General features: G+C 38.0%; 4 protein-coding genes across 4 annotated transcripts; 3 read left to right on the top strand and 1 right to left on the bottom strand.

The window, feature by feature from the left end:
- The first annotated feature begins 532 nt into the window (after positions 1–532).
- On the top strand, positions 533–2,838 carry LOC112195868 (zinc finger BED domain-containing protein RICESLEEPER 1). Its single transcript, XM_024336096.2, has 3 exons — positions 533–612; positions 1,035–2,616; positions 2,701–2,838. The coding sequence occupies exon 2, from the start codon at positions 1,037–1,039 to the stop codon at positions 2,600–2,602; it is 1,566 nt and encodes a 521-aa protein (XP_024191864.1). The 5' UTR covers positions 533–612; positions 1,035–1,036; the 3' UTR covers positions 2,603–2,616; positions 2,701–2,838.
- A 3,435-nt stretch (positions 2,839–6,273) lies between these two features.
- LOC112199514 (probable translation initiation factor eIF-2B subunit delta) lies at positions 6,274–13,745 on the bottom strand. The gene is given in 4 exon segments (XM_040518790.1): positions 6,274–6,298; positions 6,300–6,642; positions 6,645–6,781; positions 13,345–13,745. Coding segments are annotated over 4 exon segments (906 nt in total).
- Positions 13,746–18,821: 5,076 nt separating this feature from the next.
- LOC112199513 (zinc finger BED domain-containing protein DAYSLEEPER) lies at positions 18,822–24,875 on the top strand. Its single transcript, XM_040517874.1, has 7 exons — positions 18,822–18,941; positions 19,428–21,062; positions 21,198–21,366; positions 21,561–21,876; positions 22,008–22,225; positions 22,637–24,342; positions 24,461–24,875. The coding sequence occupies exons 4-6, from the start codon at positions 21,575–21,577 to the stop codon at positions 24,334–24,336; spliced, it is 2,220 nt and encodes a 739-aa protein (XP_040373808.1). The 5' UTR covers positions 18,822–18,941; positions 19,428–21,062; positions 21,198–21,366; positions 21,561–21,574; the 3' UTR covers positions 24,337–24,342; positions 24,461–24,875.
- Positions 19,430–21,052, top strand: LOC112200033 (zinc finger BED domain-containing protein RICESLEEPER 1). The gene has a single exon (XM_040518789.1). The coding sequence runs from the start codon at positions 19,430–19,432 to the stop codon at positions 21,050–21,052; it is 1,623 nt and encodes a 540-aa protein (XP_040374723.1).
- Positions 24,876–26,113: the final 1,238 nt, after the last annotated feature.

The following is a 26,113-nucleotide window of genomic DNA, read 5'->3' as shown; positions in this document are numbered from 1 at the left end:
TTCGGTTGGGCCCTAACCGAGACAAAACCGACCGTAATATTGGTAACCGAAATTTACGGTTGCCGACTTTTCCGGTACGGTAGTGGTATCGGTTTTCAAGATACCGATGTCTTTCGGTTGGTAGTCGGCTCAGATGAAAAAAACGATAACCGTACCAAATCCAGCCCTACTGCCAAGTGCCAACCAAAAAAGGTTGCCTAACTAATACAAAGTTGCCGGATGAAATATCTGATCTCCTTAATAATAAGTTAATAACTCTTATAGCCTTAAACGGTAACATGTTTTTTTTTTTTTTTGGTTATTTGTAAAATGACTAAAATCAATATCATAGAAGCCATGAATTCATAGTTTGCATAGGCCTACTCCAAAATCAGGTAAAAAAAAATAAAAAGGCGGGCTTTGTTCCTAAGCTAACCACGTGTACGGCTCTGATACTCTCCTTACTCACTTTCCCGCCAAAACGAAGCATAACCTAACCTAGGCACAGCACCCTTTCTCTATTTAGAGCTCAGTCTATTCCACTTCCTAGTTCCTACAAAAAAACACCCCAAATTTCATTTTGCTCTTTCCTCAATTCTTCTTCTGGGCCTCTCATCCCAAACATCGTTTCAGGTTTGTCTCCATCTCAAAATTGTATCTTTATTATTCACTTTAGCAAAATAAATGTAGAATATTTTTGGCTTCTATCAGTCCCTTAACCTTGTCATGCTTTTCATGCTACATATATATATATATATATATATATATATATATATATTTTTTTTTTTTTTTCACTAACTACTTGATCCGTCATTTTGAAGTATAATGATTTATAAGGATGATCAATTTTTTTATCATCTTTATTGTTGATATAAGATTTGAGTGCTGTGGTTGATAAAGTTTACATTTTTATGATGTTAATGCAAGATTTTGGGTATTGTTGTTAATGGGTATCCTTGATTATACGCCAATTTTAGTTTACTTGTTACTTTGATTTCGTAATGGAAGTTCTAAGAAATGGGTTGGAATGGTACTAATAATTTTGTGTTTGGTAGATATGTCTAGGGTTCCATTAAGTGATGCTGAGGCAGCTGAGCAAGAGGAAAGATTTCAGAGGGCACTTGCTGAGTACATTGCTGATCCAGACACTCCACCTAACCTTCTTGAAGGCGTTGGATTTAGAAGATTTTTGGAGGTGCTTAACCCGCGGTTTAAGCCTAATTTCAAAGAGGTTGGGAGTGAATTCTGCAAAATCTATAAGGAAAGGAAAGCGGGAGTTAAGGAATTCTTGGGAAAATTTGATGGAATGATTAGCTTGTCGGTGGAGATATTGAGGCATGAAAATCCTAGTAAAGGCTTCTGTGCTGATGATTACTTGTGCCTCTCTGCTCATTTTGTTGATGAGAAGTGGAAACTGCAAAAGTGGGTGCTTCACTCTCGTGGTCTTATGCTTAAGGAGGATTTGGGCCCGTCTACCGTTCTTTATGACGATGATGATTGGGGTGTTTTTATGTGGCTTGAGGAGTTTGGCATTGAGAAGAAGATATCCACACTCGCTATGATTAATGATGATGTTGGCTACGATCAATTGGCTGGGTGCGTGAAGAATCACGTTCAAGAAAGGAAGGGAATCCAACTTAATGATCAGTTGTTTCGTGTGTATTGTTTTGAGGAAATGATAGCCACAATGGTGCAGGGTGCATTTAACAAGATTAAAAAAATAATTGACAAACTATCTTTCTTGTGTGGTTTTGTATCTATAACGCCTGTGTGGAATGTGACAAATTTCCATCTAAAAGAAGCTCTGGAGTTATGGTCAGCAGGAGAGTACTCTTCAGTTGACACTGATGTTGTACCCACCCCTGAGGAATGGAAGAAAGTTGAAGGAGTTTGTAAGATCGTAGACAGCATATATGAAGTGTCAAATGCTTTATTTCAAGCAAAGCATCTAACTGCTAATGTTTATCTTTATCACCTACATGAGCTTCATGAAATTCTGACCCAAGCATCGGTTGACTCTGATAGTTTTGTTAATACAGTAGTTAAGGGTATGTTGAAAGCTTTTGACAGGTATTGGGATAAAATGTTCATGCTGTTAGGAATATCTGCAGCTCTGGATCCTCGGTTTAAAATGAAATACGTCGAATTTGCTTCTTCCAAAGTCAAGGGGGTGGATGGAAGCTCACAAGCTTCAGCTGTATTGGGGGCCATTGACAAACTATTTGATGAATATGCACTCCGTGTTTCTGAAAAAGTGAACTGTACAAGTGAATCATCTGCTTCTGTATCTGATTCTGAAGGGGCTACTCCAAGACATGTGAATCATACATTTAGTGTGTTACAAGACTACGAGAAGTTCACTCAATTGAAAGGCTATCTGGAAGAAGCCGTCTTACCTTGGAGTAAGGATTTTGATGTATTGGCTTGGTGGAGCACCGCAGGCACCAAGTATCCTATCCTTTGTAAGATTGCACGTGATTTTTTGGCCATTCCAGTTATGCTTGCAACTTCACATCAGGCATTCAGTACCGGACCAAGGCCAGCTGATAAAAATATGGTTCACATGAAGCCAAACACACTGCATGCCTTTATGTGTGCTCGGAGCTGGTCTCCTAGGCAGTGAAAGAAATTTAGGAGGTTAGCAATTCCCTTTATCTTCATGCTCTCTTCTCTGTTGTGTTCTCACTTATTCTAAACCCTATCATTTTGTTTTCTTTTCAGGTAGTGTGCTTGATGTCTTGAAAGGTTACATTTTGTCTTTTTGCTGCTGTAACCTGGTTTTCGATTACCTCTCTTCTGGAAGGCTTTGGATTAGTTCAGTACTGCAGTTAATCAAGTGGCATGGACAGCAAGCTTTTTGAACTCCATTAGGATTGAATATCTAAGTTTATTTCTTATGGATGAACTTGAGGTATTGTTGTCTGCAAATGCTTTAATATATGAAGCTGATAATTAACCTTATCTCTGTCTGTGTGCTTGTATTTGTGATACTGCATTGGTTATTTGACCGGTTTAATTTCTGAAAAGGAATGCACATTATGGAATGGGTTGCTTGATATCATGCTCTATTAAACAAATGCATTCCAGAAGCTACAAGCCAAAAGGTAGAAGCAGTTCTATACGAAAACAAGTGTGCCTTATTCTCTCTCGGCAATATATGTCAGCTGTAATTGACTAGAATGCACCTATCTCATTGACCATAGCACACGAGTTTTGATACTCAATGTGGTTCCTATTTATATGATTCAAAGTCATTGCCTCTCTATATTCTATGTATTGATGCAGATTAAAACCAATTCATGGATATTGATAAAATCAAATAAACATAATGACCAAATTAATTACCGAATTGAAGACACAGAAATTATGTAAAATACATAGAATAGAGAGGCAATTACTCCAAACTAAAAAGAGTGAGATAAACGAGGAAAGAAAATGAAAAGACTAATGGTTTATTTTAGAAGTTAGCCACGCATATGTTCAGTCTTTCCTGCTATGCAAATCATAGTCTGCTTCTCTCTCTCTTCAGCTTCCACACTTCTGTGGGCAATTCATCCCGAACCAGCTTCCGCTCCAAGTCTCCAACTCGATCATCATTATATCATGTACATAGTTCTTATATATTCTTCTATGAGAATAGATGTTTAATGAGTAACAATCACACAGCATGGCCTCTTCGATATTTTGTAATTACTATTCTGGTTTCTTTTTAATCGGATGCCCTTTTATCTACCAATGTGAATTATGTGATGACTATTTTGTTTTTGATCTCTTATTTCTACATTAGGTTTGAGACTGCTTTAAGTTCTGTAGGTGAATGCAGTCACAATTTTTAGATTAAAAGTTTACATTTTGAAGAATAAATGTTACATTTTTGAGAATAAAATTTTAAGTTATATGCTCCAATTGTGTTTTTCTTTAATATTAATTATCTCCATAATGCAAAACAAACAGACTAAGTAAGTTGTTGGTTAGATGTCTATGGTCCCTGAAACTAATGGAGACACAAGGTCTGGAAAGAAGCAAATACTTGATCATGGAAATGACAATAAAAATGGTGATAGTATGGATTGGATTTCGACTTCATCAGATTCAGATTCCAGGGAGAAGGTCGATGTATTTGAATATAATGAGAAGAGAGCTCTGAGGGCTCTTGCAGAGTTAATTTGTTCTGGAGAAATCCTACCTAAGATGGTTTTGGATAATGATGTTATAAAGCTCACAAGCATAGTTAATCCGCATTTTAAGCCTAGTTTCGAATCGGTTCAAAGTAAATGCATGAAAGTTTATGAGGAAAGGGAAATGGAAATTAAAGAATTCTTCAAAAAAATTTATGGGCAGATTAGCCTCTCATTGGAGACACCGAGGCTCAAACATGACAGTGACGCTACTGAGTTTGATGACGGGGACTATTATAAATCCTTGTATGCACACTTTATTGATGAGAATTGGAAACGGAGAAAGTGGCCGGTGTACTGGAAAATCAGATTTCCTCGAGTCGCTTGAAGATAGGGGATTTAGCAACAAAAGATATCCACACTCATTTTAACTGACGAAGACTGATGTTGCCTCTGAATTAACTCATGATGGGGAAACTCATATCCAGGAAAAGAAGGAACTTGAGCTAAGTGGCCGGTCAGCTGTTTGATGTGGTTTGTTGCATGGAAACTATCAGTCTAATGGTTCAGGATGCGCGCATTTAATAGATTGAAGACATCAATGTCGGAGTTCTTGATTTGTATTCTACAGAACCAAAGATACCCTCATGGCATTTCAAAATTTCCAAGTTAAAACAGGCTATGGAATTATGGTCTAGGAGAAAAGCCTCTTCCGGAGGCGCAACTGATTCTTACGACACACCATCCCCTGAGATATGGAAGAAAGTGGAAGGTGTTTGTAAAGTTGAGAACAGCATATATGAAGTATCGAATGCTTTATTTGAATCAAAATGCCTAACCGCTAATGTTTATCTTTATCACCTGCATCAGCTTTACGAAATCCTTACCCAGTTTACCACACACTCAAATGGTTTTATTAAGGAAGTGTCCAAGAGCATGCTGAAAAAGTTCAGTTCCTATTGGAATAGTATGTTCTTATTGCTGGCAATAACTGCGACACTGGATCCTAGATTTAAGATGAAATATGTAGAATTTGTTTGTTTGAAAGTTGCGCATAAAATAGAGGGATGGGCGGTGGGTTCCCGGTTGCGATTGCCCCCTTTCTTTCGAGATTGTGGGTGGGTGCCAGTCACCCCAAATCGGCTATCGCAGAGGAACTAATATCGCATAATCCTCTATTTAATTTATAAAAGAAAAAAAAGTTGCGCATAAGGACGGAAAAGCATAAGGTGCAGCGGTTTTTGAAGCCATTGAGAAACTGTTTGGCGAATACGTGATCCGCTTTCCTGAAAAGGAGAGCTCCGTCGGTGATTCATCTCCAAGTACTCCCGGACATGTGAATCAAAATTTTAGTGTGTTGCAAGACTACCACCTGTTCATTCAAAACCAATGAGACTTGGCTCGGTATTTGGGAGAATCCATCTTACCTTGGAGTCAGGATTTTGATGCATTGACTTGGTGGAGTACTGCAAGCCTCAAGTATCCAACCCTTTCGAGGATGGCACAAGATTTTTTGGCTGTACCAATTTCTATTGCAACTTCATATGAAGCATTCTATACTGAACCAAAGCCAGTTGATGAACAATTAGTTGGCCTGAAGCAAGAGTACTTGATGCACACCTTAATGTGCACTCAAAGCTGGTCTCTTGAAAAGTGAACGAATGGTGCAAGTTAGCAATCATATTCTCTTAAAAAGACTGTTTTGTTATTTTATGTGGTGCACTTGATGTCTTGAGTAGTTAAATTTTGTGTTTTTGCTGCTGTCGCAAGGTTTATGATTATCTCTATTCTTGAAGCCTTTGAAATCAGTTTAGTGTTAAACTCCATTAGGTATATGGATCTAAGTTCCTCTGGCTTGATGTCTGGAGATGATATTTACCTACCTCTCCCCGTTTGTTGGTACAAGTTTTGAAAATTATGGTCGTTTGACTTGTTGATGACATTGTTGAAGTAGAAATTGTAGAATGTGGTATTGTTTGCTATGAATTTATTGCTCTTTTAATATTTCGGATGGTTAAGAATGAACACGGTGGGATTTGTTGCTCAATATCATGCTGTATCTGAACAAACATAAAAAAATAAAAGGCCAAAAATTAGATGAAAAATTTATATATCCTCCCTAATCCCTATCGTGTTGAAATATTTTACAAAGTCCAAGAATATTTGCTCTCCTAGTTCACAAGTGCTCTCTGCGATATCCCTACAATCGCAGGCATGCTTGTTGGTAGAACCATGCCATAATCTGTTACAATCATAGATATGTAATCTGATGGAGTAGCATCATACTTTAAGTTCAGATCACTTCTAGAAACCTTTGCAATATCATTTGGATCACCTAGTTTGTTAGAGCAAATTGAAAGTGCCCTTTCATGAAACTTATAAGATTCACAGCAGATAAAGACTGGAACGCAAAATGCATTTGCAACCATAGCGACACATGTTGTTCCAACTACTGAATACACCGTTCCATTAGAACACACAGAGGCAGCTCCCAGAAATACTCTTGTTACCTGACTCATGATAGTAAACAGGGCGTTTGTGCAGTCAGGCCTTTTGCCTGCAGTCTAGGAAGCAATTGGCCTTCCTGCTGAGGGGCGCGTGACTCTACTATCACAACACGAAACTGTTTCCCAAGTTCATGTCCATGTAAAAGGGTCATCTCAACGACATTTGAATATCCATATTGTAAGATCAAATATGGACATAACACATATCATCATAAAGTAATTGATGATTAGCTTAATATCAATCCTAGTTTAACATGGATACAAACAGTAAATCAATACTAGTGACTTAATGAATAGTGTATCAATTCATTAAGGATAGTAATCTATTGCTTAGTCTACAAGGAAGGCTACAAGTTGTGATACATTAAGAATCTAACTAGGAAACCTAAACCGATATGGATAGCTTTAATGGGAAGCTTCTTGAGGTTTAAGTCACCTATATATACAGATGAATTGGTCCCTGATTACTACCGACGTTTTGCATATTGTTCTGTCCATTGAGAAGCAAGTTGGTAAGTAACAGAAGACCATATTCAGTGATCGTGTTTGCAGCATAAGATGGAATCCATGCCAGTGATTGCTGAAGGTAAGTCTTAATCCCTTTTATGATTGTGTGCATATATTGTGAGCATGTATATGGTTTCTAACAATTGGTATCAGAGCAAGATGATAATTTCAGTAAGTTACTTAAGTCGATTGCTGCATCTGGTTAATTATCAAATTCACGCTTCCGCTGTGATTTTTAGCAGCAAATTGGGGAAAAAGCAAAAACAGGTTTTTCTATGGAAATTGATTTCGATTCATAGCATGATAATTGAATTTTGATTGTGCTCAAGAACACTAGTTGCATTCCCGGCGTGCGTTAGGTTAGAGTAGATGGTGACCGGATGAAATTTACAATTTCTTGATTGTTCTGTGGTTTCTTGGAATCGAAACAATTTTGATTGTGCTTGAATATGCATGATGAATTGATTGATGATATGGTATTGTATCTGTGATTGTGTAAAAATTGCATGAAGAACAAAAATCTCCCAGATTTTGTTTACACATTATTAAAATTGACAGATACGAGAGCTTAATTTTCTTACAAGGATGAATCTGGGTAGAATATAAAGTTAAAAGCTCATGGGTTTTGTGGTTTTCTGTTGGCATAAGTGATTATGATGCACAAAGCATTCTTCATTGATGTTGGCAGAAAACGATGATCAGGTAACTGACCAACTAGTCAGGTCACTGACCATGTAACTGGTCGGGTCACTGACCAAGTAACTGGTCAGGTCACTGACCATGTAACTGGTCAGGTCACTGACCATGTAACTGGCCAGGTCACTGACCATGTAACTGGCCAGGTCACTGACCATGTAACTGGCCAGGTCACTGACCATGTAACTGGCCAGGTCACTGACCAAGTAACTGGTCAGGTAACTAATCAAGTAACTGATCGAATAACAAAACTGAAATTGTGTTTTGTGTTTTAAAACTATGCTTCAGTTTTATCTTCCAAAGAAGTGGTCAAGTATGGTTTTAGAATACAAAACAGCAATATGCGTGCTTGATGAAAATAAATACGGATACTTAGAAATTTTTCTTCTGTCTAAAGATGTGGATAAATTTCTTTGGATAACTTGTTTTCATTGAACATGGTATATTGATAAAGAACTCCAGGATGTTATGCTTCTGCTCAAAAGTGTTGCTTAACATTATTTTTGGTTATGGACTGATATGAATGCAAGTATGGATTGTTTAGGTTTTCTGTATGTTCTTGTTTTGGTTGCTTAAAGCTAAATAAAACACAGAAAACTTAAAGTTATTTTCTTTACAAATTGAGAACTCACACGAATTTTTGTTTTGCTCCTTAGGTAACTCTTACATGAACTTGAACAGTGTCTTGATGCTAACTGGAACCAACTATAGAGCTTGGCTAGATTCTGTAGAGAACTATATGGGAATGCATGAGAACATAGACTATTGCTTCACTGAGGATAAACCTGAAGAGTTAACTGAAAAGAGCACTAAGAAGGAAACTGATCTTTACAAGAAGTGGCATAGATCCAATAGAATGGCTAAGAACCTCATTCGTACCTCTATGTCCAAGACTGTCAGAGGAAGTATAGAAGAACCTGAGCTAGCATCAGATTTTTTGGAACTCATAGGTGCTAAGTTTAAAGAAAGTGAAAAGGCAGAAGCTGCTAGGCTAACCAAGGAGTTTCATGATTTGAAGTACATGGGTTCAGGGGGAGTTAGAGAGCATATTATGAAGATGATCAATATAAATGGCAGACTCAGGGAGCTCTTGATGGGTGTTAGGGATGAGCAGGTAGTGCATTATGCACTACATTCCTTGCCTAACAGTTTTAGTCATCTTAGGACCAGTTACAACTCTCAAAAGGGAAACTGGACTCTAGATGAACTTATATCCATCTGTGTGGATGAAGAATCTAGGATCAAGGAAGAAAAGGAACCTGCTACAACCATTAACCTCATTGAGAAGCCTAAAAGGAAAAAGCCCCAAAATAAGCTCAAGCCTATTAAAGCCATAACTAAGAGTTCAACAGCTGCAGTGGCCAAGGAAAATAGGTCATTTAGGTTCAAGTGCTACTTTTGCAAAAGAGTAGGACACATGAAAAAGGACTGCACTGGCTATAAAAATTGGTTAGCCAAAAAGGGTAAGATTTTTTCTAATACAGTTTTTTCTTTAGAAATTAATCTTATAAATGTTGAACCACAGTCTTGGTGGATAGATTCAGGCTCACCTATTCATATTACTAATTCCTTGCAGGGATTCATAAGGAGGAGAATCCCAAAAAGTGATGAAGTGAACCTGTGTGTAGGCAATGGCATGAGAGTGGCAGTCAAGGCTATTGGAACCTTAAAGCTCGATTTAGGATTAGGAAAATTGTTAGTTTTGGACAATGTTTTTTATGTACCTTCCATGAGAAGGAATTTGGTTTCGGTTTCTCTTTTAGTAAAATCTAGTTGTAGACTTGTTATGGATAGTAATGGAATTCTTATTTCTAAAAATTCTGTTCAAATTGGTTCTGGTGTTATTATGAATGATTATTTACAGTTAAATTGTTCAATGGCTCAACAAGAAATTTTACTTGTTGAAAATAACACAAACAGTACTAACACTTTAACAGGTGTTAAAAGAACCAAACTAAATGAAAAGTCTGCATTTTTATGGCATAGAAGACTCGGCCATGTTTCAAAAGAGAGACTGAAAATTTTGGTGAAAAACAACATCCTAAATGAACTTGATTTTTCTGATCTAACAGACTGTGTTGAATGCTTTAAGGGAAAAATAACTAATACTAGAAAGAAGACTGCATATAGAAGCCAAAATTTATTAGAACTCATACACACTGATATATGTGGACCATTTAGGCATCAAACTATCTGTGGGAATGTGTATTTTATCACATTCATTGCTGACTATAAATTATATTTTGCTCATCATTCACCTAGAATTTTTGAAACACATCAAGTAAAGTTTCTAAGTGAAAAAGTTCACAATACAAACCATGAGGATTTAACCTCAGATTTTGAGGAAATTGTGTCAGATGAGAATATAAGTGTAGCATTGCCTATAGAACAAGATGTAACTGATCATGTCACTGGTCACGTAACTGACCATGTCACTGACCAAGTAACTATACCTGGTCGAGTAACTGGCCAAGTAACTGACCATGTCACTGACCATGTCACTGACCAAGTCACTGACCATGTCACTGACCAAGTCACTGACCATGTCACTGAACAAGTCACTGACCATGTAACTGACCAAGTAACTGTGCCTGGTCAAGTCACTGCTCATGTCACTGACCAAGTAACTGTGCCTGGTCAAGTCACTGCCCATGTCACTGACCATGTAACTGACCAAGTAACTGTCCCTGGTCAAGTAACTGACCACGTAACTGGTCAAGTAACTGAACCTCACCATCCTCCAGTGGCTCAGCCTAGAAGATCACAGAGAGCAAGAAAACCAACTTATGGGGGGAAGAGAGTGACTACATTGTTTATCTGCAAGAAGCAGAAATTGAAATGGACTGTGCAGAGGACAATGATCCAACTACATTTAATCAGGCCATTGAAAGTAGTGAATCTCATCAATGGCAGCAAGCAATGGAAGCAGAAATTAATTCCATAAGTCAAAATGCAGTTTGGGAATTAGTTGAACCTGACCCCAACCAGAAGCCTATAGGTTGTAAATGGGTTTTTCAAAACCAAAAGAGATGCAAATGGCAACGTAGAGAGACATAAAGCAAGATTAGTTGCCAAAGGTTTTACACAGAAGGAGGGCATTGATTTTACTGAGACTTTTTCTCCAGTTTCTACAAAAGACTCGTTTAGGATAATCATGGCTTTGGTGGCTCATTTTGATATGGAGCTGCACCAGATGGATGTTAAAACAGCTTTCTTGAATGGTGAACTAGATGAAGTGATTTATATGAGGCAGCCAGAAGGGTTTGTACAAGCTGGAAGTGAAAACTTAGTGTGTAAGTTAAGAAAATCAATTTATGGCCTAAAACAAGCTTCTAGACAGTGGTACAAGAAATTTGATTCTGTGATTTCTACTTTTGGATTTACAGAAAATCTTGTTGATGAGTGTGTTTATTTGAAGACAGTTGGGAACAATTTTATTTTTCTGGTACTCTATGTGGATGATATACTTTTGGCTAGCAGTAACATTAAATTGCTTAAAGATACCAAGAGTTTTTTGTCAAGGAATTTTGACATGAAAGACTTAGGAGAAGCATCCTATGTACTAGGTATTGAGATTAAAAGAGATAGGGCACAGAGACTACTTGGTTTGTCTCAACAGAATTATATTACCAAAGTTTTAAAGAGATTTGGTATGGAGAAGTGTGCAGCTGGAGAAGTCCCCATGTCCAAAGGAGATAAACTAACCAAGAAGCAAAGTCCCAATAGTGATGTTGAAAAGGAAAATATGGAGTCAAAGCCTTATGCCAGACTTGTAGGAAGTCTCATGTATGCACAAGTCTGCACTAGGCCAGACTTGTCTTTTGCAGTAGGGATTTTGTCAAGATTCCAATCCAATCCAGGCCATGAACATTGGGTAGCTGGGAAGAAAGTGTTGAGATACTTGCAGAGAACTAAAAGTCACATGCTAGTTTATAGGCAAGTGGAGGATCTGAAACTCATTGGATTCTCAGACTCGGATTTTGCAGGGAATTATCCAGACTCCAAGAAGTCCACTTGTGGATATGTGTTCTTGCTTGCAGGAGGTGCTATTGCTTGGAAAACCATGAAACAAACACTTGTTTCAACTTCTACTATGCAAGCTGAATTTATTGCAGTATATGAAACTGTGTGTGAAGGACTTTGGATTAGGAATTTTCTCATGCAGACCAAAGTATTGAGTCACATTGTGGCTGGAACACTTGTGATTTATTGTGACAATGAGGCTGCAGTTTTCTTTAGCAAGAACAGTAAAAGGTCAAATAATTCCAAGCATATTGATCTAAAGTATTACAGTGTTAGAGAAAGAGTAAAGCATGGTGAAATAGCTGTTTTGAGTATTGACACAAATTCACAGCTAGCAGATCCTTTCACTAAGGCATTGTCAGTAGCAGCATTCCAGAAACATACAGCAAGCATTGGAATTTTAGCTAATTTAGATGCTTAGGTTCAGTAGAGAGTTAGTCCAGTTGGAGCATTTAAAATTCTAAGGTTTTTTGAGTTCTTGTGTTTTAGTTGTGATCTTTTATTTTGTTTATCACAACTTGTTTGTAATGACAGATTTTATTATTAATAAATTTTGAGGTATTTTCAGATTTTGGTTATTACTGCAGTTTTTGTTGAATGTTCTGAAAATTATCGATTTTGTGTTTAAAGTTATACTTGCTATCAGATGGCTTAAATCATGTGAAGCATGATGTTAAGGTTCAAGCAATATCTTTAAGCCATCAGTGTTCAGTAAATTTGCTTGAGTTTTTGGTTTTAGAAACATAAAGTAGGACCTAATATATGTTTACTTGTTGATACACATTAACATATATTGTATCACTTCTGGTTTGACATATGTGGATTGCAGGAGCTTGTGTTTGTGGTTTTGAAACTCTGCATTTTTGTTAAAATGTATACTGTTTCTTGCTCTGCATAAGTAACTGTGATCTGACCATGTTGGAATGGATTTTCGATTTAAGTTTGTTATCTGGCGCGCACTTCAGTAAGTTAAGTAGGTTTTGATGTTCTCTGGTGCAAATCATCGAGCATGATATGTGTGAGTCCAAGGGGGAGATTGTAAGATCAAATATGGACATAACACATATCATCATAAAGTAATTGATGATTAGCTTAATATCAATCCTAGTTTAACATGGATACAAACAGTAAATCAATACTAGTGACTTAATGAATAGTGTATCAATTCATTAAGGATAGTAATCTATTGCTTAGTCTACAAGGAAGGCTACAAGTTGTGATACATTAAGAATCTAACTAGGAAACCTAAACCGATATGGATAGCTTTAATGGGAAGCTTCTTGAGGTTTAAGTCACCTATATATACAGATGAATTGGTCCCTGATTACTACCGACGTTTTGCATATTGTTCTGTCCATTGAGAAGCAAGTTGGTAAGTAACAGAAGACCATATTCAGTGATCGTGTTTGCAGCATAAGATGGAATCCATGCCAGTGATTGCTGAAGGTAAGTCTTAATCCCTTTTATGATTGTGTGCATATATTGTGAGCATGTATATGGTTTCTAACACATATGTGAGAAGAACATCCCCATCCCTAATATTTGTAGGAGCATGACTAGCTATCACCTTATCAGCAAAAATGATCTTATCATTTATAAAACAGTCAATTTCTTGACAGAGTGTGAACTTTGTTTCGGACTCGGAAAGGCTTATCCCCATCACTTGGGAAAGATGACTCTTTAGAAACCTAATTGCATTTCCCATTCTAATAGAGAGTGGCTTGCACCGAGTTAAAAATGAGACATAGCTACCAATTTTTGCAGGCAAGTCTTGGACAAGATTTTTGTCTGTTGGTGTCGAGTAGTCTCTAATGGCTCCCTGAAACGCTCTAAGCATTGCAATACAGCGAGCATTACCCCCAGATATTTCCCCAGCCAAATACTTCACTCCGAATTCATAAATGGCAGGATGCATGGTTGACTTGACATGATCAGGAATTAGCCGAGAGCCTCATTCATGTTGAGCTGTGATTTTATCTACTTGGCTTTTAACATCAAACTGCGTACAGTGAGAAGCAACCACTGAATCTGAAGACGCGATGGCAGGAGTTTCTTTCTTTTCCGAAGACTGTCTTACAGCTCTACCAGGAAGAGCAAGTATCTTTCCCCGATCAGCTCTAGCAGCAGCTTTTGTAGCACATTGAGCCTCCTGCTGGGCACGCCTTTTGGCTTCAATTGGCTTAGCTTTTGCGTCCATGGAGAGTGAGTCAGTTGTCAAGGTATAGCTACTTTATGGAGCTTAGGCTTAGCTACAACTTGTTAATGCCGGCCAATTGTGAAGGAAAGTATTTAAAACCGTTAGTCCCCAAATTGGAGGCATATATAAAGAACACCATGAATCAAACTTTCCGAACTAGAAAAGTAAATATAACTGGATTAGGATTGGGAATAATATCCAAGTAGAAATAGGAAACCTTATGAAACTAATATTTCAGCGAGAGAAATCGAAAGCGAACCGCCCTAATTCCCAACTCCTGCATCTCTCCGCCATGAGTAAGGCACCAGGATCATCATGGATACCATCTTTACCGAAAGGAAGATGATGATCTCGAGTCCTCCATCAGATCTCTCACAGGAAAAATCAGATCCCCATGGGAATATCCAGAGCTGTTGGATAATATATAGCCGCTTTTTCTCCCAAAATTCAATACATATATACCAAACTGGATTCTCCACCGATAGCTGTCATGACAGGGATGATAGGGAGTGTAGAGAGGATTATTTATTGCAGAATCATGTCTACTCGCACCACATTGAACTCATCCTGGACATACGTGTTGACAAGATGAAGGAGAACAAGCATGATGTCGAACCAGGTCCTTCTGAAAAGTCGGAAAACGTTTGGGTCGCACGAAGATCAGAATTGTATTGCCCGTTCATTGTCGGCGGTGACCCTTTTGTTCCCGGCACCAAGTGGTACGAAGAAATGCTTTAGAACTGCTGGCAGTCTGGCACCAAGGCTTTTTCTGCTAAAAACCGCAAGACTGCCACTTTTCCTTGTCACAGACGCTGCTGCACGCAGTTTCCTTGGTTCAATTCCGCCACTCTTGCCTCCCTTCCTGCTGATTCTAGCTTTGGCAGGGATCCTCCTAGTCCCCTGGAGTAGTTGTACGGGTTTGTGATTGAGAATGGTAATCTGGGGTTTGTTTCAGCCTTGTGTTTTAAGGAAATAAGTGTTCTTCAAATTTCTTATTAGCATTTATAGATTTTGTTTCATAATAGTGCATACAAAAACAATATTGCTAGCTATTGTGCCTTTTTGTGAGTTCATCGTTTGCAAAGTGCTACCTTTATTAATGGTGCAAATTTGTATCAAACCTAACTACGATCTTTTGGGGAACTTTTTTTCCAGTATGAATCACTATTGGGTTCTCCCTATATATTTGTTCTCCTTAAATAGTTAATTATGCTTCTGATTAAGAAGTGTATAAGAGCACAAACTCATTATAATAAAAGAGATGGAAGAAAATGGAGGTAACATCATCGCCCACAAAACATTGCCAAATGAGATATTCTATGAAATATAACAAGATCGCTGTTCTTTCTCCTTGGTCTCAACTGTGAGTCTATGACAATGAGGATGACATTTGCTAGGTAAATGGTCACCAGTCACCGAAGTCCCGCGAAGTGTTCGATGATTTCTCTATCTCTAGTGACAAAGAGAGAGATATGACAAAATTGTCCTAAAAAAAAAAAATATTAATTGGGTATTAGGGCAAAAGATATGTAATTTATTAAGTACGTAATCAATCTCATAAGATGTTTGGGTAAGTGGGGTTAGTATAACTCAAATTTAGGTAACGAACATTTTTCCTAATTTAATAAGTATATCGTGTCGTGTTAAGGAAAAAATTGAAAATTTTATTTGAAAAGATATTGCTTGATACACTTTAAATATTTACAGGTACAATTATAAGTATCTTTTCTAATTGATCTACACTCTTAAGTGTAGATAAGGGTAGAGTTGGTATAAGTAAGAGTTCATAGACTAAAAGAGGCTCTAATGAGAGGGCCTCCAAAACTTGCGGAGCGACCCTGGAAGGCGAAACCCAGGTTTCGTGATGGCGGTGGAGAGGCTCGTACTCTCCAGACCGGACAATGGCGAGACGGCGGCAGCGTGGGCCTGGAGAGATCGTGGTTTCTCCTACAGCGACGTTGGGATCTCGATCAAGGATTTCGAGGGCCTTGTTTGAAGCGATTCTCAACTGAGGGTGTTGGTGCGACCGTGGCTTTGAGGACTGGGTTGGAGCGGCAACGCTGGTATCAACGCCTGCATCTTCGGGGGCAGTGGCAACGTGGCTCGGTGCCTTCGGTGGTATCTGGTTGGGACGTCCTCGGCCTAGGCAGTGGGGATGCAGCTGCGCCACATTTTGTGGCGGCAACAGGTGGACCAAGGAGGGTCTCTCAAGGGCGGGCGGTGACTGTGCCGGTGGTTGAGACCGGTTGGATGCTGGAGGTCAGTGCGGCACCGGAAAATTCGACAATTTTCAGACTAGGTTTGGTCGCTGGTTTGACCGGGCTGGTTGCTGGGCCGAAGGTCTTTGGGCCTGAGTTGCCTGGGCCTAGGGATGCTGTTCGTGGGCCAAAGACAGGGACTAGGCCTATTTGCCTAGAATCTGAAAATAGGGGCTATTTGTTGGAGACCCTCAAGAAGAGTCCGAGGAGTGACCTGATGCCGAGGTTGTTGGCTACTAAGGAAGCTGAAGATGATGTTGGTTCCAACCCTACGGGGAAGGGATTAGCGTCTTCTTAAGTTCTCTAGGTTCTTTAGACATTCTGGACTCAAGCCTTTTGATGTAGGGGTAATTTCTATAAGTTTTTCTAAGATATTTCTAGTTGATATTTATACCACAATTGCGTGATTGACAGATTAGACTAGATGAAATTCTTGCGTAGTTTAGGCTTGTTGTTTAGCGAGCGTCCCAGAGATTTTAATGGGTCTAGTTGTAGCTTGGATAGGTTATCCGGTTCGTTCCGGGATTCTGTCTGTAAGTTCTGTTAGACTCTGGCCTGTTTTTTCATGGCTTTGATATCTAATAAAATCAAATCCTTTCAAAAAAAAAAAAAAAAGGTAGAGTTGGTATTTTCTTGGACAAAAAATGTGTTAGGTGCAATAGGAATTTAGGAGTCTGGAACATTTGCAGTACTAAAGAAACAGTCATTTAAATAAATATTGTATATAAAGTATGCGATTGACAAGTTGTGGTTTCTCCTTTACTCACAATCCGAGCAATGAGAGCAATGCGTACAAATATAGAATAAACATTTGTTACAACTTATAATTAGATTGTTAAAAATAATCCGCATGAGTTAATGAGGCCTAACCACGAATTACTTGAATTGCCCTTTCACCTAGGCTACATAATGGACCAATTATGAGAGTCTCGATAGGTTATCGCTGTTAACAATAAATACAATTACATCAACCTCTTCAACACCATGTCCCAAAACAGAAGAGCAATTCGTTATTATATTGACACCAAGAAGACATCGACAATAAACATGTATTCCTCAAAAATAACGCTAAATCTGTGACACATACATCATTCAACCTAACCCAAAAATCATCATACATCCTCACAACAAATCTCCAAAAAACATGCATACCACGTACAAGAGATTTTCTCATTACATTGCCCACAAGAAGATACATCGAATAAAACGAAGAATCCCTAGGCATGACAACATGACATTGGCACAATCATAATACCAAGACCTCCGAACTCTAGCTTGAAATAATATGAACTTATTTGATCTAAGCCTAAAATTAATGACCAAAATTCTAAGAGAAAAAGTATAAACAACAAAACAGTAAAATAAAATGAAACAAATTAAAGTGTTCTTCCTTTTTCACGATAATGACGCCGACTCCAGCTAACCGACCAAAATGCAATGAGGTTGGACAATGTCGGTGAACACAATCCCAAATTAGCCGATATGTTGGGATTGTTAGCCACTGCCATCATTGCCACCCTATAACGAGCCACCCTATAACGAGCCAGCCAATAACCTCACACCCTCTGTCGGAAACAAACTCTTTTTGTTTGTTTGTTATTATTTTTTTTATTTATTTAATTTACAACAGAAACAAACTCTCAAAGCCAGAAAATACTAGAGCCAAAACATCCCACCGCCGCAGACCCGCCAACAACCGTGACCACCATTTCCAACCCTAATATTCCCAACCACTCCAGCCCTAGAGCATTAAGCATTTTGAGTTTCATGATGTTATGATGGTTAATTATCATAACTCCTATGTGAGATTAATTTTTGAATAGAAATTGATTGTTATTTAATAACCAACAGCTAAAATGTCATAATTGACAAAGTTTATATAAAAATTGCTACAAGAAAATCCGATAAAACCTATTTAAGTTAAAACAAACTAAAAATGAAAGCTAACCTACCATGACTCTTGGGTGAGATTAATTTATGACCAAAGAAACCAAAAAAAACGAAGCAGCGAGACACACTTCCACGACAAGAAAACACAGCCCAAGTTAATCGATATGGGACTGTGGGAGGTAGAGCTACCCACAACACGGTTGAATTTTCAAAATACTGAAAGAATATTTCGTCGTGGAGAAAGAACATAAACAACTAGTCAATTGAAACTCATTCGAAAACTTATATATAATGACTATACTTGGTATCGCAAACCACAGTCTACATCATACTCTTGAGAGTTCGGAGACCATTGAAAACAAGCAAACGCAACTGGCTAAAGCCTAAGCCCTCGAGTTACAAAAGAGACTTAAAAGAGTAAATAAACAAATTTAACAGTTGGGAACAGATATTAAGAGAAGGAGGAAAAAAAGTAAAAAAAAAAAAACAAAAAGTATTAAATGAGATGAACGAGGTAATAAATTGAAATGACATGCTATTACCACAAAAAGAGAATGAAAAGACAGGTTTTGTTGCAAAGAAGCGTGCCACGTACCCCATTACACTTCCCCTATACGCAAGTGATCACCTCAGTATCTCACTTACTCTATTCAAAGTTCAAACTCTGACCCCACGCCCACCCCCAAATCTTCTTCTCTATTGCACTTTTTCAGTTTTCACAGTTCTTCTTCTCCTTGTCTTGGAGACTCGTCCCAAACCTAGCCAGGTTTGTACTTTTCCTCTAAACTCATATTGTCTTTCTTCTTCTTGTATTGTGATCGATGATTCTTATTCCTCTCTGTGTTGCTTGTTCTCTTATGCAGATGAACATTTCAAATGACTATCTGTGTTTTGCATGCTTCTTTAATCTGTTCTTGTTCCTTCTGGGTCTGGTTTTTTCTGTCTTTTTTGGTATCATGATGATCATTTTGTATATAGTGATCTTTTTCTTTCGTTAGTTATATTTGGTTTCAGTTCTGTGGGTTTAAAGGGTAAAGTTCAAATTTTTAATCACATTTTATGATTAAAATTTACCTTTCAAAGGATAAAGTTTACATCTTTAAGAAGTCATTGCATGATTAGTAGTTATATTGTTAACAGGGCCGTCTTTGATTCCATTATATTTTATACCAAAATGTTCCTATTTTAACTGCATGATGCAAAACAAACAGATTACCAATGATAAGGTTCTAATTAATTTTGTGTCTGTTAGATATGTCTGGGGTTCCTGAAGCTGATGAAGCTATTGGTTGTGGAATTAATGGAGCTGATCATGGAAATGACAGCAATGTTATGGTATTTGAATATGATCATGAGCAAAGAGATCTGAGGGCTCTTGCAGAGTTGATTTGTTCTGGAGAAATTCCACCTAAGATGGTTGAAGATATTGATTTAAGGAAGTTCACGAATATGAGTACCCCGCTGTTTAAGCCTAGTTTTGATAGGGTAGAAAGTGAGTGCATGAGAGTGTATGAGGAGAGGAAACTGGAAATTAAAGAGTTCTTGGGTGATTTGAATGGACAGATTAGCCTCTCGGTGGACAGATTGAGGTACAAAACTTACCGTTTCTGTGGACACTATTTGTGCCTTTCTGCTAGTTTTATTGACGAAAATTGGAAACTGAGGAACTGGGTGCTTTATTGCCATAGTTTATCAAATCCACTTGATGATTTCCTTAAGGTGCTTGAAGGTTGGGGATTTGGGAACAAGGTATCCACACTAACAATGACAAATGCTGATCATGGGGATTGCCCTGAATTGATTGAGTTTGTGGAAACACACATCCAAGAAAAGAAGAAACTTGAAGTAAGCCGTCAGCTGGTTCATGTGTATTGTTGTGGGGAAATGATCAGTCAAATGGTGCAGGATGCTTTTGACAAGATTAAGGACATTATAGACAAAGTTCTCAAATTGTATTCTACAAAATCATTACCCTTGTGGTATCTCACCAACTCCAAGCTAAAGCATGCTGTTGAATTATGGTCTAAGGGAGAGTTCTCTTCAAAATATGTGACTGATTCAAGTGATGTACCATCCCCGGAAGAATGGAAGAAAGTTGAGGGTGTTTGTAAGATTGTCGAGAGCATCTATGAAGTATCAAGTGCTTTATTTGAATCAAAGCCCTTAACAGCTAATGTCTTTCTTTACCACCTGCATGAGCTCCGAGACATTCTGACCCAAATATCCGCTACTGACTCCGGTAGTTTTAATGGATCAATAGTTGAAGGCATGCTGACAAGATTTGATAAGTATTGGAATGACATGTTCATGTTGTTGGCAATAGCTTCAGCCTTGGATCCTCGACTGAAATTGAAATATGTAGAATTTGTTTCTATGAGACTCAATGGTATGGAAGGAAGCTTACAAGTTGCGGATGTTTTGGGGGCCATTCACAAACTCTATGATGACTATCTGATCCGTTTTCCTGTAAAGGAAAACTTCATGTGTTACTCATCTTGTTCCGGTTTAGATACTGAAATGGAGTCTTCTCCTCCCAAACAAGTGAACCATACTCTTAATGTGTTGCAAGACTACCACCAGTTCATCCAATTGGGTATTCAGTCTACCAAAAAATCAGAGCTGGATTGCTATCTCGAAGAACCTGTGATACATGAGAGTCCAGATTTCGATGTACTGACTTGGTGGAGCACTGCTGATGCCAAGTATCCTACTCTCTCTAGAATGGCACGGGATTTCTTGGCCATTCCAGTTTCTCTGGCAACTTCATATGAAGCATTTTACTCTAAACCAAGGCCAGCTGATGAAAGTTTAGTTTGTTTGAAGCCTGACTTGATGAATGCCTTAATGTGCACTCGTAGCTGGTCTTGTAAGCACTGAATGCTTACAGGTTAGTAACACATTTTCATTTTCTGCTCTCCTTTTCCTTCTCTATTCTCAATTTCTTTTACTATATGTCTTCCAAGATGATACGGTAATAATTTACAATATTGTTCTACTTTGTTTTTTCCACGTGGTGTACTAGATGGCTTGTACCGGTACCTTTTGGCTTTTTGCTGCTCCTGCCTGGCATGTGATTGCTCTTTTTTTGGAAGGCTTGGGATTTGGGAATCAATATACTTGAGCATTTGGCATGGAAATCAAGTTTGTTACTTTTGAACTTCATTAAGGAGATTGAAGATCCATTTTTGTATGTATGTAAAACTGTCTATGGATCTGTTTCGCTTGGCTATAACTAGTTGACTTGATGTTTGTAGATGGTTCAACGTATGAAGTTAGTATTTACCTGTGGTGGAAATTCTGGATGTTACTGGTTCATGCCATTGTAAAAGTTAGAACTGCGATCATATTGTTTTGAATTTAATATGGCTTTGTATTGCTTCTGAAGGAAGAAGATGGAAAATGGACATGATGGAATATGTTGGGCAAGTTTATCCTACCGTAATTGTCTCGTCACAAGGCATTCTTGATTTGTCATGTATCATCCTTCCTTTCGTGTCCTATTTTCCTTCTGTTCCAAGGCTTAGGTTGAATTTCTTCTATTCCAATCCCAACCTTTCAAGTTTCTGTGAACAACACCAATGGTCTTCACCAGGCATGCCACACATTGGTCTCTTATCTTTCGGATCAAACGAGTTAAATGAAGTAAGACCAGAATGGAAAGGTTCGACGAGTTTACAAGATGATTTCATCCTGGGGAGACAGTACTTTTCTATCCTTACACGTTGCCTTAATTTCAATTTTGATCATTGTGTTTCGAATTTCATAATAGTGGTTCTCGTGTTAAAATCGTTTGCCCTCCAAGTTTTGATGTTAAGATGCATGGTGTAAATAGGCAAAGGTTGAAGGAGAAAAAGGAAAAAGAGATAGAGAAGCCACGTGATCATTTGAAGCTAGCTACGTGTACGGCTAGTCCGCAATACTTTCCCGCTAAAATTCAGCTCCTATCTCCTCTGTTTCCCTCACTCGATTCCACTTCTCAAATCTCAACTTCCCCAATTGAAAACCCTAGGCACTCAGCTCTCTCATCTCGGGCGACTCATTCCAAACGAGGTTTGTCCCCAACTCAGATTTGTGTCTTTCTCATTCTCTGAATCAAAATAAGAACAACATTTTACGTAATGATCATTCACATTTTGCTGCTTATACTGTATTAGGCCTCCCTTTTTCTGCCATTGTTTTGGAAAATTCTGTTGTTTTTTATTGGATTGCTATTTAATTTCGAGCTCATGGTTAATGACTATTGCATGATTTGGATAAATCCTATACTTTCGAGAAACTACTACACAACTGTTCTTATATTGTTAAATGGCAATGGGTAAATATTCATGATTAAGCAACAAAGTTGTGTACGAATCAATAGGGAAAGAAGGGTTGATTTAGAGAGAAAATGGAGTAACATTGGATTCTAGGTACATTTTTTGTTTATTTGTTGCCAGGGTGCTAATAATTTGTGTTCATTAGATATGTCTGGCACTCTTCAAACCATTGAATCTTTTAGTTCTAAACGGAGAGGAGTAGGTGAATGTGATCAAGAACTGGGGGACAGCGATAGTGACAGCGATGATATTGGTGAATTTTCCTTCCAGTCCGAAGCAATGCTTGAATATGATGAGCAAAATGGTTTGAGGGCTTTTGCAAAATTTGTTTGCTCTACACAGGTTCCACCTAAGATGGTTGAAGATGCTGATTTTAGGGAGTTGGCACGTAGGTTTAACCCCTCCATTAACATTAGCGTCAAAATGGTTGAAAGTGAATGCTTGATATTCTACGAGGAAAGCAAATTGAGAATTAAAGAATTCTTGGTGAATTTTGAGGGACAGATTAGCCTCTCTCTGGAGATATTGAAGTACTATAACTACCGTGATTACTTGTGTCTGTCAGCACATTTTATTGAAGGGAACTGGAAAATGAAGAAGTTGGTACTTCACTTCCGCTCTGCTTCGGATCCTGAAGATAAGTCATCTGATAATTTTCATTGTCGAGATTGGGGAATTGTGAAGTTGCTTGAAAATTGGGGTATTAAGGATAAAATATCTACTTTTATTATGACTAGTGGTTATGGCAGTGTGGCTGATTGTTTGGAAAGTCAAATCCAAGGAAACAAGGACATTGCTTTGAATGGTTGTCTGTTTCGTCGGTTTCACGTGCGTTGTTGTGGTGAAATGGTCAGTCTAATGGTGCAGGAAGCATTTGACAAGATTAAAGATATCATCGACAAAGTTCGAGCATTGTCTTTGTCTGCTAAATCCTTACCCTTATGGAATCACACAATTTTTGATCTACAGCAAGCCCTGAAGCTGTGGTCTATGGGAGAATACTCTACAAAAGAAATGACCAAGCACGATAAGCCATGCCCATCTCCTGATGAATGGAAGAAAGTTGAAGGTGTATGCAAAATTGTAGGAAGCATATATGAAGTATCAACTGCATTATTTGAGACAAAGCACCTCACTGCTAATGTTTTTCTGTATCACCTTCATGAGTTTCACGAAATACTGACCCAAATGACGATGCAGTCGGATGGTTTTATCAGGACAATAGCTGAGGCCATGTTGAAAAGGTTGGCTAAATATTGGGATGAGATGTTCTTGCTGTTGGCAATTACTGCAGCACTGGATCCTCGGTTTAAGATGAAATATGTAGAATTTGTTTGTTCAAAAGTTAAGGGTGATGCAAACGCACAAGTTTTAGCTGTTTGGGGAGCCATTCAGAAACAGTTTGATGCATATGCGATCCTTTTTCCTGAAAAGGAGACCTTTCCGAGTGATTCATCTTCTTCGGATTCAGATTCAGAAGGGGAGTCTCCTATTCCCTGGCAAGTAAATCATATCTTTAGTGTGTTGCAAGACTACCACCAGTGCATTCAATCGAGTAATCAGCCTACCCAAAAATCAGAGTTGGATTACTACTTGGAAGAACCTGTCTTACCTTGGAGTCAGAAGTTTAGTGCATTGACTTGGTGGAAAACCACCGGTGCCAAGTATCCTACCCTCTCCAGGATGGCACGCGATTTCTTGTCTATTCCAATCTCTCTTGCAACTTCATATGATGCATTCTATACCGAACCAAGGCCAGTTGATGAACACATGATCCGCTTGAAGCCGGACTTAGCAAATGCATTGATGTGTACACGAAGCTGGTACCGTGCACTGAAAGAGTAATAACAGGTTATGAACATAATTTTCCAATGTTCTCCTGCTTTTCAATTTGCTATTATTTCCAATTCAAGTCCTGCAGAATGATATGTCACTTGATTGTTCTGAATTTTTTTTCTTTGTGGTGTAGTTGATGGAGAACTCGTACTTTGTGGCCTTCTGCTGCATTTGTGATTGATAGCTCTCTTCTGCGGGACGTGGGAATCGGTTTAGTCGAGCAACTCACATGGACGTCACTTTTATTGTTACTATTGAATTCCATTAGGGAGACTGGAATGTTATTTTTGTTTCTGTTTATCTAGGACATGAGGATGAACTATGAAGACACTCGAATTTTCGTTGGCACAATCCCACATAGTGCTTCATCGATCTGCTTTTAATTTTGATCAAAATTGTCCTCTAAATTTCCTTTTTAAAGCAAAAGGAAAAAACATTGTTTTTTTTTTTTTTTTTGCAGACAAACATGAACTTCATTAAAAGAGCAAGCAAACGAATAGCAAAAGAACCTGAGCAATAAAATCATGTTGCTCTTCTTCATGGTTACTTGGAACATTCATGATCAAGGGAGATTCCAAGATCCTCATAGATTGTATCAATAAAATCACTGATGTTTCTTGGAGAATCAGAATTTTTTGTGGTTTGTGATATCTGAATTTTGACAAGCCGATTCCACCCTATCAATTTTAAACACATTTGGAGAGAAGCTAATTTTGTGACGGATGCAATTGAAGCTACTAGTACACTTAAAATATTGCTAGTTGGAAGAATGCACTTCCTCTGACGGCTCTTCATGCTTATAACGTTGATATGTTAGGCTACCGGGGGGTGATTTCTTGTATTTTTATTTTAACAAATTACATATAAGTTATTGACAAAAGATGATTTAACAAATAAATCATCTAAAGATTGAATTAAACATATAAGGACTAAATCTTACAAATAAGGACAATGTGCTATCCACTTGCCACATGTCATGAGTTAATTTACCTTTTTATCCTTATCTACTTCTTTTGACTTCTAATCCCTTTATAAGGTTAAATATTACAAATAAGGACAATCTGCTCTCCACTTGCCACATGTCATGAATTAATTTACTTTTTTACCCTTAACTATTTTTTTTTTACTTTTTTTATTTATTTCTAATTCCTTTTATGTTACTTTTTTTTATTTTTTAGAATAATCACTTTATATTACTTTTTTTTTATGTTACTTTTTTTCGTAACTTAGCTTTATCGATATTTTAAACTTTCCAAAATATCTTCAAAACTAGTTTTAGATACGAATATTTACCACATATATCAAAACTTCCATCAAATTTTCTAAATTTTAATTTAAGCAAAATATCCATTGAAATTTCCACAATTTTGAGGTACCAAAATTTTCTAAACTTTGTCTCACTAGTACATTTCCCAACACAAATCCCCTCTTCCGGTAATGCACTCGTCATCGCGTAATCCTGCTACAACACTTGTACTCGTGTTCTGCTACTGCACTCGTCATCGCCTAATCCTGCTACTGCACTTGTCATCCCCTAATCCTGCTACTGCACTCATACTCGTCAAGTTCTGCTACTGCACTTGTCATTGCCTAATCTTGCTACTGCACTCGTTGCACTTGTACTCGTGTTCTGCTACTGCACTCGTCATCGCCTAATCCTGCTACTGCACTTGTCATCACCTAATCCTGCTACTGCACTCATATTCGTCCAGTTCTGCTACTGCACTTGTATTCGTGTTCTGCTACTGCACTTGTACTCGTGTTCTGCTACTGCACTCGTCATCGT

The sequence above is a fragment of the Rosa chinensis genome, chromosome 4 (genome assembly GCF_002994745.2).
Source record: "Rosa chinensis cultivar Old Blush chromosome 4, RchiOBHm-V2, whole genome shotgun sequence".
NCBI classification, from domain to species: Eukaryota; Viridiplantae; Streptophyta; class Magnoliopsida; order Rosales; family Rosaceae; genus Rosa; species Rosa chinensis.
This window is presented reverse-complemented; position numbering and strand designations above follow the sequence as displayed.

Coding starts and splice junctions, on each gene's coding strand:
- LOC112199513 (XM_040517874.1), top strand. CDS start 21,575: ATGGACATGATGGAATATGTTGGGCAAGTTTATCCTACCGTAATTGTC. Junction 21,877..22,007: donor GATTTCATCCTGGGGAGACA/GTACTTTTCTAT, acceptor TGGTGTAAATAG/GCAAAGGTTGAAGGAGAAAA. Junction 22,226..22,636: donor GGCGACTCATTCCAAACGAG/GTTTGTCCCCAA, acceptor TGTGTTCATTAG/ATATGTCTGGCACTCTTCAA.
- LOC112195868 (XM_024336096.2), top strand. CDS start 1,037: ATGTCTAGGGTTCCATTAAGTGATGCTGAGGCAGCTGAGCAAGAGGAA.
- LOC112200033 (XM_040518789.1), top strand. CDS start 19,430: ATGTCTGGGGTTCCTGAAGCTGATGAAGCTATTGGTTGTGGAATTAAT.